Source organism: Penicillium mononematosum (assembly GCF_028829835.1).
Source record: "Penicillium mononematosum strain IBT 11891 chromosome Unknown utg000002l:1.0-8112719.0:1.0-8118358.0, whole genome shotgun sequence".
Classification (NCBI taxonomy): Eukaryota; Fungi; Ascomycota; class Eurotiomycetes; order Eurotiales; family Aspergillaceae; genus Penicillium; species Penicillium mononematosum.
The window spans coordinates 7,704,229-7,718,174 of NW_026643272.1; the positions used below are offsets into that span (position 1 = coordinate 7,704,229).

General features: G+C 48.7%; 5 protein-coding genes across 5 annotated transcripts; 2 read left to right on the forward strand and 3 right to left on the reverse strand.

Annotated features, from left to right (window-relative positions):
* Window positions 1–499: 499 nt before the first annotated feature.
* Window positions 500–2,436, reverse strand: N7519_004730 (uncharacterized protein; the record flags this gene model as incomplete). The annotated part of the gene is made up of 10 exons (XM_057291506.1): window positions 500–583; window positions 630–745; window positions 807–834; window positions 893–1,090; window positions 1,149–1,381; window positions 1,460–1,603; window positions 1,677–2,008; window positions 2,063–2,135; window positions 2,197–2,210; window positions 2,279–2,436. 10 exons carry the CDS (start codon window positions 2,434–2,436, stop codon window positions 500–502), a joined length of 1,380 nt encoding a protein of 459 aa, XP_057152708.1.
* Window positions 2,437–4,598: 2,162 nt separating this feature from the next.
* On the forward strand, window positions 4,599–5,264 carry N7519_004731 (fungal specific transcription factor domain-containing protein; the record flags this gene model as incomplete). The annotated part of the gene is made up of 2 exons (XM_057291507.1): window positions 4,599–5,008; window positions 5,063–5,264. 2 exons carry the CDS (start codon window positions 4,599–4,601, stop codon window positions 5,262–5,264), a joined length of 612 nt encoding a protein of 203 aa, XP_057152709.1.
* A 430-nt stretch (window positions 5,265–5,694) lies between these two features.
* N7519_004732 (uncharacterized protein) lies at window positions 5,695–10,431 on the forward strand (the record flags this gene model as incomplete). Its single annotated transcript, XM_057291508.1, has 5 exons — window positions 5,695–5,823; window positions 5,875–6,183; window positions 6,233–6,746; window positions 6,801–9,053; window positions 9,107–10,431. Coding segments are annotated over 5 exons (4,530 nt in total), but the record flags the coding sequence as incomplete, so codon positions are not given.
* Window positions 10,432–10,595: 164 nt separating this feature from the next.
* N7519_004733 (SCP2 sterol-binding domain-containing protein) lies at window positions 10,596–11,112 on the reverse strand (the record flags this gene model as incomplete). The annotated part of the gene is made up of 3 exons (XM_057291509.1): window positions 10,596–10,759; window positions 10,840–11,064; window positions 11,097–11,112. 3 exons carry the CDS (start codon window positions 11,110–11,112, stop codon window positions 10,596–10,598), a joined length of 405 nt encoding a protein of 134 aa, XP_057152711.1.
* A 681-nt stretch (window positions 11,113–11,793) lies between these two features.
* Window positions 11,794–12,912, reverse strand: N7519_004734 (uncharacterized protein; the record flags this gene model as incomplete). Its single annotated transcript, XM_057291510.1, has 1 exon — window positions 11,794–12,912. The coding sequence occupies one exon, from the start codon at window positions 12,910–12,912 to the stop codon at window positions 11,794–11,796; it is 1,119 nt and encodes a 372-aa protein (XP_057152712.1).
* Between the last annotated feature and the right edge of the window lie 1,034 nt (window positions 12,913–13,946).

The following is a 13,946-nucleotide window of genomic DNA, read 5'->3' on the forward strand; positions in this document are numbered from 1 at the left end:
GGGGTAAGCGGCTGTGAGGCGGGATGGTTCCGCCAAAGCGGGGGATTGTCTGAGCGGAGACGTCGAGACGTCCATCGGAGTGGGCTGATCCGAATATTATGGAGATTGCCAAGTAAACTGGTACCCAAGTACAGCTTGAGATTAGCAGTTTGCTGTAGAGATCTGTGTGCAACAGAAAAGTATATGGCGATTTTGTTGGTAGTAAGGAAGCATCAGGAGGGATATCTGTCGCATTGCAGCCATATCTTCCGCCAACTGCTTTTCGTGAAATAAATATTAACACGACGTATGCCCTTAACCCTACTATTTGTCGCGACTTGGATGTGCATTCTGTCTTGTGTTACCGTTAAAAAGGCAAAGCCTGAAATGCAATATGAAATTATGCTAGAAATCTATGGTCTATGATGAGGCTTGAGTATGTAGTCAAGCAGGTCTAATCGGTGTATCTATACTTTTTTAAGAGGAGAAGCGTCTTCCTTCAAGGTTCGTTGCTCTCCAATCACGCATTATTGGCGCAAGACCAACTTTTGGTAACGGAGTCTTCGTGAATTGCGACTCCTGACACCCACAATCCCAGTCCGCACTAGAAAGGATTAGCCACCATAAGCAGAATGAAGGAGGATACTTACAATAGCAAAAGCAATGGCCAAGACGAGAATATTGGTAATCGTCAAAACCGCCTTCTTCCAGTTCTGGAAATAACGGCCCTTGTTCATATAGAACCAGAAGATCGCAGGGAGTCCGACTAATCACAAGTCAGCACTTTTTAGATCCCAAGAAATCATACAATTGGGAGTCAATCTTACAGCTGAACCAACTTCCAAAGACCGCACTCTGTAATCTCTGCATTAGCCAACGTTCTCAGTCAAATGAGATTTGTTAGAATACTTACAATCAGACTCAACAGATCATTGAACACGGGGATAGATTCAGCCACGATCCAGGCAATAACCCAGACTCCGAGGCAGATAGCGACCCATGATCCAATAGACAGGAAGTTTCGGCGGTGCATCTTGTCGGATCCGCGGAACATACGCACGTATATGTATTTGCACGCGACGTGACCGAAGACAACCCCGGAAAGAATGGTCTGCATTGAATCAGTAACGTGGACAGAGAGGACAAGCGAAATAGGAGGATAAACACACCGTTGGGATCGAAATGCCCCAGGCAATCTTGCCCATCAACGGGCTCAGAGAGAGAATGGCAGGCGATTGGACACCAGGGCTGGTGGCTGTTTCCGGTCCCACGTAATGATAGATGAGCAGCGCACTAACAAGGTACAGGACGGTGTCGACAATTTGAAGCATGGCAAGTGACTTGTTGAATGTGCGGGGGTCTTCTGTCTCGGACATGAAGCCAAAGTACGCAACGTGAGCGACTATAAGATCGGTCCTTGGATTAGCTTGGTTTACTTTGCCACATGCTGATGACCAGCATCATTTGGTGTTCCACGTACGGTAAGCGAAAATGATGTTTGTCACCGCCAAGAAGCCGTCGCGGAAGCTGACATCCGTGGTGGCCTCGTTCTTGACATGTCCTTTGCTCTCGACTCCCACGGTGATCATGGTCAACACTGTTGCAATAAAGACACTCAAGAATGCTTCGTACCAGTCAGTCGAGTTCTCCCAGAGTTTAATAGTGTTATGGCTGCAGTAGATGAGGACTGTACTCACAAATTACGGACATCCAGTAGACCTTGTCCATAGTACGAGGCAAGGCGCCCAAAAAGCAGATGATCAGTCCAACGACACCAAACACCAACGTGCAGGTACCGTGATCGGTCAATACATTCATCAGGATGTTGAACATCAAGATGTTGCTCGCCATGAGGAATATCAACAGTAGCAACTGGCCAAGCCCTAGCAGCTCACGGCCGAAAGGACCCATCAAGATCTCTCCGGCATCTCCCATGCTGTGAACTTCGGGATGACGAAGCTTGAATTGGCCAATGACATAGCCGGTGTACCATGAAAGGGCAGAGACAAACAGAATCATGATAGCAGCGCTGTTCATCAATGTTAGCTATGGGGTCTCCAAACCGTCAAAAGGAAATACATACGGAACCATTCCAAGGGTAGCCACTGCGGATGGCAAAGACAGAATTCCGACAGAGACATTCTCTGCAATCATGACTGGAATGGAGATGTTAGGAGTCAAAGTTTTCATGTGAGTATCTCAAATTTAGCTACTCACGCATTCCACAGTGCCTGTTTAAGCATGATTAGCCATGTCCATGATTGAATTCACAATCTTTATGCAGAAAATAATAACTTACCACCATTTCATAGTCCGATACTTGATCTCCGCTGTCTCCTCATTCCCAAAGGGCTCCAATTGCTTCGCGTCTAATTGCTTCGCGTCCAACTTTTTCTCCAAGTCTTTTTCGAGCGGTCCATCGACCTTGCCGTCCGCGGCATGCTTTTCGTCAAACATAGTGAATTTGACGCGACTCAAGTCAAGGCTAGACCCTAAATTGGCAAAACTGATACTCCGAATAGTATGTGTCAAAGACTAAAAAGAATCGGGTAACCCCGGCCAAGCCCAACAAAAAATCTCTGAAAGCGCCCCGGGGAACTGAGGTGGAGCCGAGAGTTTCCCGAAGGGTGATCGGCCCGATACAATTTCATTGCCGAATGCGGCCATGTTTACGGCTTCAGATATAGTAATGGAATTTTAAGCGATGCCCTTAATAAAGAGTACGCTAATTAGGTGCCTGTTGTGAATAATACATACAGTTTGGAAAGGATCAAATCAAACACAAGTCGTAAACAGCCTTAGTGTGTGTTTTAAAGTCACCCGGTCCGTATTTTGGAGGGGGGGCTTTCATGTAGGGCAATGTGCCAATGGAGAGTACCGGCTCAGGACGAGATATTCTCGAAATGAATCAAAGATATGAGAATGAAAAGCAACCTTGGAGAGGCTTGAGTTGGTTAAATATCTGTTCATCTACTGCGTACATTGTCAGCTCTGAGGACTCGCGGCCGCTCCGCGGGATTGTTGATGACTAAGGCGGGACAAAAGCGGGTCCCATGCGGAGTTTCCCGCCTTGTATCAACATCAACATCAACACGGTTCATCTATGTAGCTTTGATCCTTGAAACCCATAGAATTTCACCACATGGAAAACAGTCGTAAGCGTGCTTCTTTGGCATGCAATTATTGTCGCAGACGGTAGGTTCCCCTTAGTCCGATGACTGAGTTTCCCCATGCTGACGGACAAGCAGGAAACGCCGCTGCAATGGCGCGATACCCTCCTGCGGCCTCTGCGAGAATTCAGGTATTGAATGTGTTTACAATGAAGTTGATTCTTTGAGGTGAGAGACCCATCTTATTTAACGCCTTAGCGACGTTGCTAAACTCGGACAGGCCTCGAAGAGAGACTTCATCTTCGGAGTTCTTCCGCCGTCTTGATGCAATTGAGAACTTCCTATGGAGTCACCCGAGGCTCCCTCAAATACCACAGACTGGCGAAACGAGAGGTGGTTGTTTCGCATTTTCATCGTCGACTGAGCATGAAAGAGCGGACTTTTCTCATCCCTCCACCATGTTGATTTCGTCCCCGTTCGAGACCCAACCCGGCAGATATCTCCCAGATTATCAGTACTAATTCGTCTTCATTCATACCACCTGAACATGACATCCCGCCTATGAGCATTCCTATCGGCCACACAACAACAACTGAATATATGCTACATATGAACAAAGTAAAAACGCTCTTTGGAGAGTTTCCACCAGACCTGTTCATACGCGCAGAATCAAAAAGGCATATGCCACACCAGCTATCTTTTGTCCCAGGTACAATTACAACAAGTCAGTTGCCATTACTCGATGAAGCGAGCACATATCCACTGGTGGAGGCATATTTCAGTCACGTCCACGTTGAGATGCCAATCCTTGACAAAGACCAATTTTTGGGGCTTTATGATCACCATACTAGAGCCGGTCTGAGCGTGGACTGTGGCTCTGCACTATGCCTTGCAGTTCTTGCACTAGGATCTGCAGCTCTTGAGCAAGTTGACCCGACAAAGTCCAGCTCTCCATACTGGGTGCCTGGTGCAGATTTCATTTCACCTGCATTGCAGATATTGATGAACGAATATTTACTGTCGTTTTGCCCCACGATCACTCTTCCGCAGAGTTTGATACTCATTTCGAAATATTTTGGGTTTCTTTTACGCCCCCTCCAATCATGGAAGTTGATCCATATGGCTTCTACGAGTATCCAGTATTTGAATAGCCGGTTAGTTAATGCTCCCTGTTTACTCTTTGATTTCAAGTATATTGATAGGGTATCTGTTTGAGATAGAAGCCAAGCTTCTCCGGATAATCATGAGCTCAAGTCCAGTATTATTCTACTATCGTGGGCGGCGTTCGATACAGAATGGTTTGTTTCCAGACTCAATATGAATTACCACTTTTATGCTGACATTGACTGCAGTGATCTGATAGCTGAACATCATTTACCGCGAAGTGGTATCGAACATGTAATTGATCTGACTCCTTTCCCAACCTTTCCAAATCAGGATGCCCAGGAAACACACGTATTCCTTGCCGAATTGTCCGTCCGCCGTCTGCTCAATAGGGTACACCACACCATGTATGGAAGTGACTGGACAAGGCGCAGCCTTGGTCTACAGCCAGCTTCAAGCGACAGCCCGTCGTATGACTTCCAGTCACTGTCTACAATCCTGAATGTTTCTCAAGAACTTGATCGACAGCTCGACAATTGGTTTGACCTTTTACCGCGAACAATTAAACCAGATATCAACGACCCGTCTCGATGTACTGGCCCTAAACTCAATATGCTCCACCGCTTCCATTCCGCCAAGGATATCATAACCAGGCCATTTCTTCTTTGTGCAATTGACTCGTCACCTGAGAACGATGTTCCGCCTATGGTGCTCAAACAGTGCGAGGCAAGTATAGCCAATTGCCGGGCGTATCTGGATGCCTCAGAACGGAGACTGATGGGACCATCATCCTGCGCGGAGATCATTATTCATACGTACGTCCACAATATTCTGCATACTCGAACTGAACTCATTTTTCGTTCTCTTAGGATGTTTTCTTCTATTCTTCTCCTGTCTCTAGGCTCTGTTTGTCCTGCTTTAGCGCATTTGGTACCGGATATTGATACGCTGCAGAAGAACACGATACAGAGTATCGAGCGATTTGCAGTGGACGGCTCTTTGATGCAGGAGATTCATGGGATCATTATATTATTGCACGGTAAAACACGAGTCCTCAGGCGGGCTATGTAGCCGTCTCGATTTCGCACTTCCTGTTCTGAGTCAGGATACGTCGCCTGCCTCGTTTCAATCATGAGATCCGTACCACACGCCAGAGGGATTAGAGAGGTCCATTATCCTTGACCCTTTGTTTTTCTTAGCAAGCTTTTACTTAATTGCAGTTGTCTGTGACTTGGCAACGCTAAGGTTCATCCGGACTCTATTCAATGGGCGGCCCGCGGCGGATGATCCCGCCAGAGATCCGATGATCGGCGCAGCCGTTGAAGCCGTAGGGCCTGAGAGTCGACGCCATGTTTTCCTATAAAACAGCAACTATAATTGAACATTGTAGCAGGTACACGGTTTGTTAACTCACTTTATGATGCTCCAAACGGAAACCAGGCACCAATTCTGACCAACCTGTATAGATGGCACGGGCCAATCGGATGAATATTGATCCAGCCCCACCTTGCTTCACGAAGGGAGGTCACCCCAAGCCTACCGTGAGGAGCTGGCACTGCTCTTGGGACCAAGCATGAATCAAATTCCGCTGGTCCAGGGAGTATCCAGATCACAGTGTGACCAGTTCTGGGTATGAACCCATGGGCCCCTTGCTTCGGCTCGCACCGGCTAACCAATCCAGGACTCCCATAATGCGTGGCTATCACCTTGTGCATTGCCCTACCTGGCATACATCCCGGCTGTCATAGTATTGCTTATTGCATTAAACCATATACTTGGATACTTTTGTCAGCGGTGGCGCCCCAAGTGGACTGTTCCTTTTGTTTCTGAGCAACATGAGACTGGAGAGCTCCCGCTAGACCAGCCCAAGCAATCATTGCGATGGACTGCCTCTCTTCTTATATTCTCAGTCACTGGACTTCTAGCCGAGACAGTTCAATTAGCTCCTCCGAGAATTGATTCCTCGGCTTTTGTGCTTGTTCTCTCATGGGTCAGTTCTCTCCGTCTCTGGGAGTATCAGTTACTCACACCTTCCTTAGGCCACAGCATCTATTCTGGTCGCACTCAAACGGCCCAGATCATGTTCTATCTCAATGCTCGCGTACTATGTTTTAGCATTTGCAATTGAACTTTCTTTGGCTACTCACCCAGATGTATGCCCGAAATTCAAAATTGTTACCCGCTACATTGCCGCATCGGCAGCAGCAGCAGCCTGTGCAATAATCCTCCTAATGCCATTCCGCGAGCCTTCACTGTCATCAATAGATATCAGCGGTGTTGGTCAGCAGCCATCTAATGACTTCCGCACCCCAGAAGATAATCTGAGGCTTTGGCAGTTCCTCACAGTGTCGTGGATGGCACCGCTTATCTCAATTGGGCGCAAAAGACAACTACATGAACAAGATGTTTGGCTGCTTGGATTTGACTTTCAACACAGCCGGCTACATGAAAAGTTTCGTCGACTTCGTGGCTCTGTCCTTAGTCGACTACTGAGAGCCAATGGAATTGATGTTTTTATCATCTCTACCATCTCGCTTGTTCAGATGATATGCGGTATGGAAATTCGGATGTTTTTTTTTTGTTATATACCGCTAATAATATTCATAGACTTTTCTACTCCTGTTCTATTGCAGCAACTATTGCAGGCCATGAAAGACCCGTCCAGACCAAAACGCGTACCTTTGACCTATGCTTTTATGTCCTTCGCTCTCCGACTTGTCGCTGCACAGTCTCAAGTGTTACTTCTGTGGTACGGACGGCGATGCTATGAACGGTCGAGGGGTGAAATGATAATGATGGTCTATGAAAAAGCCCTTTCACGGAAGAACGTATCTGGACTGATGATCGAGGGCAACTCAGGACCATACGACGCGGAAGCAAATGGCGTCAATGATGAAACCGCAGTTGAAGAGAGCCATCAACCTCCAGCCAAACCCGCGGAAGGTTTCTGGCAACGTATCGTTTCTCGCAACCGAATGGCCCCACAGAAACACGCTAAAGAAGCTGCGTCACTTGGAAAGATCTTTAATCTCTTGCGCGGAGATGTTTATGAAGTTGCACAGAGGTTCTGGGAGGTCGACTCGTTGATTGACAAGCCACTAGGACTCGTGATCGCTACCTTCCTTGTCTGGACACTCTTCGGCCCATCTTGTTTCCTGGGAATATTAGCCGTTCTTGTTGCACAGATCGTGAACGCCCTGATAACTAGAGCTCTTCTCCGTTGGGAGCGAGTCAGACGAGTGGCAACGGATACAAGACTTCAAATAACTTCGCAATTCGTGGAAGCTATCCGTCACCTGCGGTGGTACGGGTGGCAGAATCATTGGCTTCAGCAGGTAATGGAGGCCCGACAGCATGAGTTGAATATTCGAATTGTGACTAGTCTGTGGAGTATCTTGATTCGCTTTATCAACGCTTTTGCAAGTGGCGTGTTTCCAGTCGTTGCGTTGTACGCATACACCTTTTTGGCCGGGCATGAGCTGCGAGTTGATATTATCTTTCCCGCATTGCAGTTGTTTACCATGCTAGAGACCCGTCTTCGGGATATCCCTGGTCTTATTACATCACTTATCAATGCCTTCATTGCCCTTGGGCGTATCGAGGATTTCATGTCCGAACCAGACAAGGAGAAACTGCCTTCTGAACCCCTGGCGAACGATGCTCCACTCTCGATGCAATCTTGTTCGTTCGCGTGGCCAGGGAAGGTCTCACCCGTCCTTGTTGATATCAATGTCACCATCCCCAAAGGACTGACTGTTGTCACCGGCAAGGTTGGTGCTGGGAAAACGGCATTTCTGCAAGCTCTTTTAGGAGAACTCGATAGACTTAACGGCTCGGTCCATATTCCAAACGAAATGGTGGGATATTGTGCGCAGACCCCGTGGCTGCAAAGCATGAGTATTCGTGATAACATTCTATTCTCCGCTCCCTACCATGACCAGCGCTACAAGCGGACGTTGGAAGCCTGCGCCTTGCTTCCAGATCTTGCTCAATTTAAACATGGGGATTTATCGTTTGTGGGTGAAAATGGTATTGGTTTATCAGGTGGCCAAAAAGCGCGAGTAGCTCTGGCAAGAGCTGTCTACAGCGCATCGCGGGTTCTGCTTTTGGATGATCCCTTGTCTGCGTTAGATCACAATACCGCGGAGCTCATAGTCCGAAGATGCTTTTCGGGCCCGTTGATGAAAGACCGAACTATCGTTCTAGTGACACATCGAACTACGTTGGTTCGTCAACGTGCGGATCAAATAATCGATATTTGTGGAAATCATGCCACTGTTCATGACAAGGATAGCATCAATCTTGACGCGACCGAGTCCTCCTTGCAAGTTATCGACCATGAAGACGAAACAGAAGCACAAACCACCCTTGAGGAGGAGACAGCTGCCGTGCCTGATAAATTCATCGAGAAGGAGCATCGAGCACACGGGGGTGTTAAAGCTCGAGTCTACTGGAATTATGTCAAGGCCGGAAAGTACCGATGGTGGCTCACCCTCGTCCTGGTCCTGGCAATCTACAGACTGATGGCTGTTGGGCAATCATGGTTCCTAAAAGGGTGGGGAGAAGCCTATGAGCAGACAACTCTCTCAAAGTGGAGTGAGAGGCCCTCACAAGATGTATGGTCAGCCTCGAACTTGAGCATGGACACATACTTTGGGCCTCCGAACCCCGTAGGCCAACTACCGTCTCCGCGCGAGGATGTGCGACCCTGGCTATGGACGTTTTTTGCTATCATCTCTTTTCAAGCGGCCACACTCCTTGTGGCTCAGCTCCTGATGCTGGTCATCGTCTATTATGCTGGGCAGTCCCTGTTCCGACGGGTATTGGTCCGAGTTAGCCATGCAACGTTCCGATACTTGGGTAAGTTCTATGGCTTGACTCGACCGGACAAAGCTAACCAAATCGTTCTTCAGATACGATCCCTCTTGGCCGCTTGATGAACCGTCTCACATCTGATATTGGAGTCGTGGATGGCAACATTAGTGAGCAATTCCAGGTGATTGCATTCCAAGCTATCACCTGGATCTCTTCTGTCCTGGTAATTGCCACCGCTACCCCGGTGTTTTTGTTGTTCTCCCTAGCTCTCACTGTGGCATTCGTCTTGGTATTCCTGCGTTTCCTTCCCACATCTCAAAGTCTACGACGACTCGAAATGGTGTCCTTAAGTCCTCTGTTGTCCAACTTCGGCGAACTATTACACGGCCTGACCACCGTCCGAGCTTTCCATGCAGAGTCACAGTTCCAGAACCGGGTCATATCCGTGGTTGACAAGTTCCAGGGAATGGACCATTTCTATTGGTCTCTCCAGAGCTGGCTCATGTACCGATTTGAGGGCCTGTCTGCTTGCTCAACATTTTGTATAACAGCTCTGGCGTTGTACACCAATACCACACCAGGACTGGTAGCGTTCGTGCTTATTGCTGCGAACAACTTTGTCGATTCCACGCATTCATTGTGCAAGCAGTACGGTCAACTTCAAATGGACTTTGTGTCGGTAGAGCGAGTTGATGAGCTACTCCACATCGAAGAAGAAACTCCCGGGACCATCGCTCCCCCAGCCGCGTGGCCAACTTATGGCAGCGACGTTGTCTTCGAAGATGCAACTCTCCGTTACGCACCACATCTCGATCCCTCACTTATAAACGTCTCGATTTGCATCCCCGGGGGATCCACTACAGCGGTTATCGGCCGTACTGGCAGCGGCAAGTCCACACTGGCAATGTCCCTTCTGAGCGTCATCAGACCTGAATCCGGTCGCATTCTCATCGACGGCATCAATATTGCCGACGTCAGCACACAAGCATTACGCACCCGAGTTACCTTCGTCGCCCAAGATCCCGTCCTCTTCCCCGGTAGCATCAGACTCAACCTAGACCCAACGGAAGATTATTCTGATGAGCTGTGCACCGAGGTCCTGGGCCGTCTGTGCAGTCGGCACGGCTGGCATCTTGGAACACATATTGAGGCTGGAGGAAGGAACCTTAGCCAGGGTCAACGGCAACTTATCGCTCTCACACGGGCTGTCCTTCGTCGAAGCGCGATTGTCATTCTCGATGAGGCGACTGCTTCCGTTGACCACGAGACTTCTCTTGAGATTCAGCAGATTATCCGGGAGGAGTTGCAGCAGTCTACTGTCATTACGATTGCGCATCGCATAGAAGCTGTCAAGGATGCGGATTACTTTGTGGTTTTGGACCAGGGGCGAGTTTCTAGACAGGGACATGTGCGGGACATGTAGAGTTGGCATTCATTAATCCGAACCAGCGATGTTTGCAGTCATTGGTACATATTAAGATTATTTGAAGTCGAACAATCAAAATGTGCCAAAAGTGAAAAGCCGAAAATAAACGCCCTAGTAGATGAGGGACTTCGTATATAATTTTTCAAAAGGGTATCTAATCTTCACAGCTTGGCGCCGCCCTGGGCCTTCTTCAGGATAGGCTCCATCTTGGTCGCCTTCATAATGTTACCCTTAATCTTCAGCTTGCCGCCCATGAAGAGACGCTGGGCGTTGGCCTTGCCAGAAACGAGCTGGGCGAAGTCGCTATCGGAGAGGGAGAGGGTCACTATTGACGGAGATAAATTAGCATACGCAAGAAAAAAGACATTGCACACCAACGCGCGCAGACCAGGAATGTAGACTCACCATCCGCCTTGTCGCCAGCAGGGGCAGAACCCTGGCCAACCTCGCCCTTGTTCTTGAGGTCAAGGTACCAAGCAGCCTCCTCACCACTGGAGTTCTTCAGGTTGAAGGCGAAGATGGCCTTGGCCTTGCCTAGGGCATCCTTCCGGTCGGCTTCGTTGGCCTGGAGCGTCTGGTTGATGACGTCGAAGGCAGCGGACGAGGGTGGGAATCTATTTCCATTAGTTTCTGACTGGTAGAGTCAGGGGAAATAGGCATACCCTTCTTGAGAGACATGGTGAATATGTGATGGTAGTACAAAGGTGATTGTAAGTCACCAAGGCGGGTGACCGAATATAAATGACAATCTGCCAGTGCATGTGAACTGACCACACGTGCCGAGGCCCGCAACCCACACTTTCCCCACACCGAGGGAAGCTCAGTGACTGTGATTCTTCCTTTCCGTCGTTTCTGTTCTTGATTCTCTGAGATTCTACCTTGACTGGACCAGGATCTTCATTTCTATTGCCATTCAGAGCCTTGGTCCTCTGTCCCAGTCTTCTCAGTGTTGACAGTTCCCCCCAGGAATTTCCCCCCGACTCCACACGAACCGCGCTTATGTTGCATTGCGACGTGAGAGTTGCACAAATGCGGTATTCACAGCGACAGTACTACAGTCATTAGCCTTAGCCTATGCCAATCCTTCCTCGGAAGAAAACTTTACGAACCCCTTACCTCTGACGTCACCGCCAACTAAACACCGAAGACCGCAGCAATCGCTTCATATGATCCGGGCTCCCCCACAGCAACTCGCGTGTCCGCGATCCCGCTTTGGCCAAGCTTCTCAGTGCTCTTGGACTTTTGTGTTGCTGCAAAGCACAAATTGCCTTCTGTAACTGTTTCTGGCTGACTCCCGCTGGACTCAATACGATCGGCACATCCACGGTGTCGGTGTCGCGCCAACCCTGCTTCCATCTCTCACTCCCGCTGAGTCTTGTCAATGGCGCGAGCGCATCGTCCCCAATTGCCGCTGCGGAGCACCACGTTTTCGAAGTTGAACTCGCGCAGGGAACTCCGGTGCTCCTGGATGAACGACGCCACTTGCGACGCGTCCATTGTTGCATTGACCAGCTCCATCTGCTGAAGATGTTGGAATTTCAATAGCCGTAAGGGTAATGCGCACCTCTGAGGACAGGCTTGAGTAGGCTTCCCTTTCGCTGTACTGCTCAGGCTCGGCTCTGTTGCAAGCGACAAGGGTGAGAGGCCCCTCTCGCCTTCCCAATGAAAGACCAGTCTTTGCAGAGATGGGAAGCTTCCTAGGTACGCGTGAAGGAGCTTGAGGTGGTCCGTCGGTTGGCCTGGCTCATGGCCGAAACTCGACATCTGGACTGTGAGCTTACGGATCTGCGACCAACGCTTGCAAGATGCAGGCGAAGCACCAAATCCTGGAGCTGGACGCAGATAAAGGACTGCTCCTGGGTGGACTGATAACAATGACAGAGTGTGGAGATCTTTCAATGGTGCTTGTTCGATTGCTATTCGCAATGAGATCAATGCATGATCTACTACACTCCGGCGGTAGCGATGGCTTGGTACTTGGCCCTCGCAGGAGATTCGCAGATGTTGCAAGCCGCTCATCATCGTCAATGCCTGGACAAATGACGTAATGTTGGTAGATGCATGGAACAAAGGCGGATACTGCTTGACTAGCAGCTCTGTCATTTGCCGGCTGCCATACCTAGGGCTACTGCCACCGAGTTTGCACCGTTGTGGCGTGTAGATAAAGGTTTGTTCTGTCCCCGTGATTGAATCCAGGATTGGAGGTAAGAATGTCTCCCTATCATGTGAGATTTTAAACGTCATGGCTTGGATGTGTACCCCAACGCGCTCCAGAGCTGCCATCCGTGATGGCTTGTCAAAGGTGCTGCTGCGAAACCGGACTTCAATATCCGCGAATAGGATTGGTGCGAGATAGACAGAGAGCCTGCGGCATACTAGACGGCATGAGATGGGATCCTTGCTTGCTAGATGTCTCGTGAGGACTTGTTGGATGCGCTTCGTCTTCCAGAGTCGAACTAGCCGCTGTTCTGATGCCATTATCGCTCGTGAGTGCAGAATCCCTTTGCATATATATCACTAGAGGTAGAAGCTGACTTGATTGAAAGATGAGCGCTACACGTAGATGGTCGGTGGTGGGATAATTTAGTATATCTCCGAAATGATCAATTGCTGCAAACCAATTTATACAAAATCCCCTATTTCCAGACCTTACCTAGAGCAATACACACCGTTTATTCTCCTGGTTTACGTTTCAGCTACATGTAAGAGATAACTATTCCTTCTGGTCTAGATATCGGAACCAGTTGTAGCCCGAGCTGTAGGTCGAATGCTGTACTCCTGCTTGCCTTATAGCATGCGATTCGACAATTCCTCCTCCAGCCCAGGCACGATATGACTCATAGCAACCTCTCACAGTCCTAATCGAAACGTTGAATCTCCTCCCCGAGATGGCTGAAACTAGAACTAGATGTCTCGGGTGTCAAGTGCCCAATTGGGATAGTCGGGCAAGTGCCATCTAGCCCTGCGTTTGGCCTGTTTGGCGCGTGACGCGCCTGATCACGTGTTGATAAGAGCGCGTTCCTGTCAATGAAAGGATGTGCAGTGACGCAGGGAAATGTGTAGAATTACCTTCGTACTTCTCAGTATTTAAGTCTCAGCATTAGAAAACTTTTTCTGCAAGACCTCAATACTGGTGTACGACATACCACAGTGAATATAACCACACTGCCTGAAAGAGGCTCAAGTAAAGGAACCCTCGTGAAACCTGGAATGTTGACAGGCTACTGCGGCTGATAGCGGCCAATTGTGACTTTGATCCTACTGGCTTTCAGTAATTCACCGCTCATATCTCCGCCTTATTTGAAGTAAATGCTAACACGATGTACATACATCCATGGATATAGAGAGTACTCGAAGTGTTATATCAACCTCCTGATGAGAGGTTTCAATAGATTTCTATTGAGCTGGTCATTTATATATAAGCAGAATAGTTGGCCGTTGATACGGCCTTTATATTTACCCATAAAGGACTCATCTAATCTGAATATCTGCTTTGTTTGAGACGAGGTGAG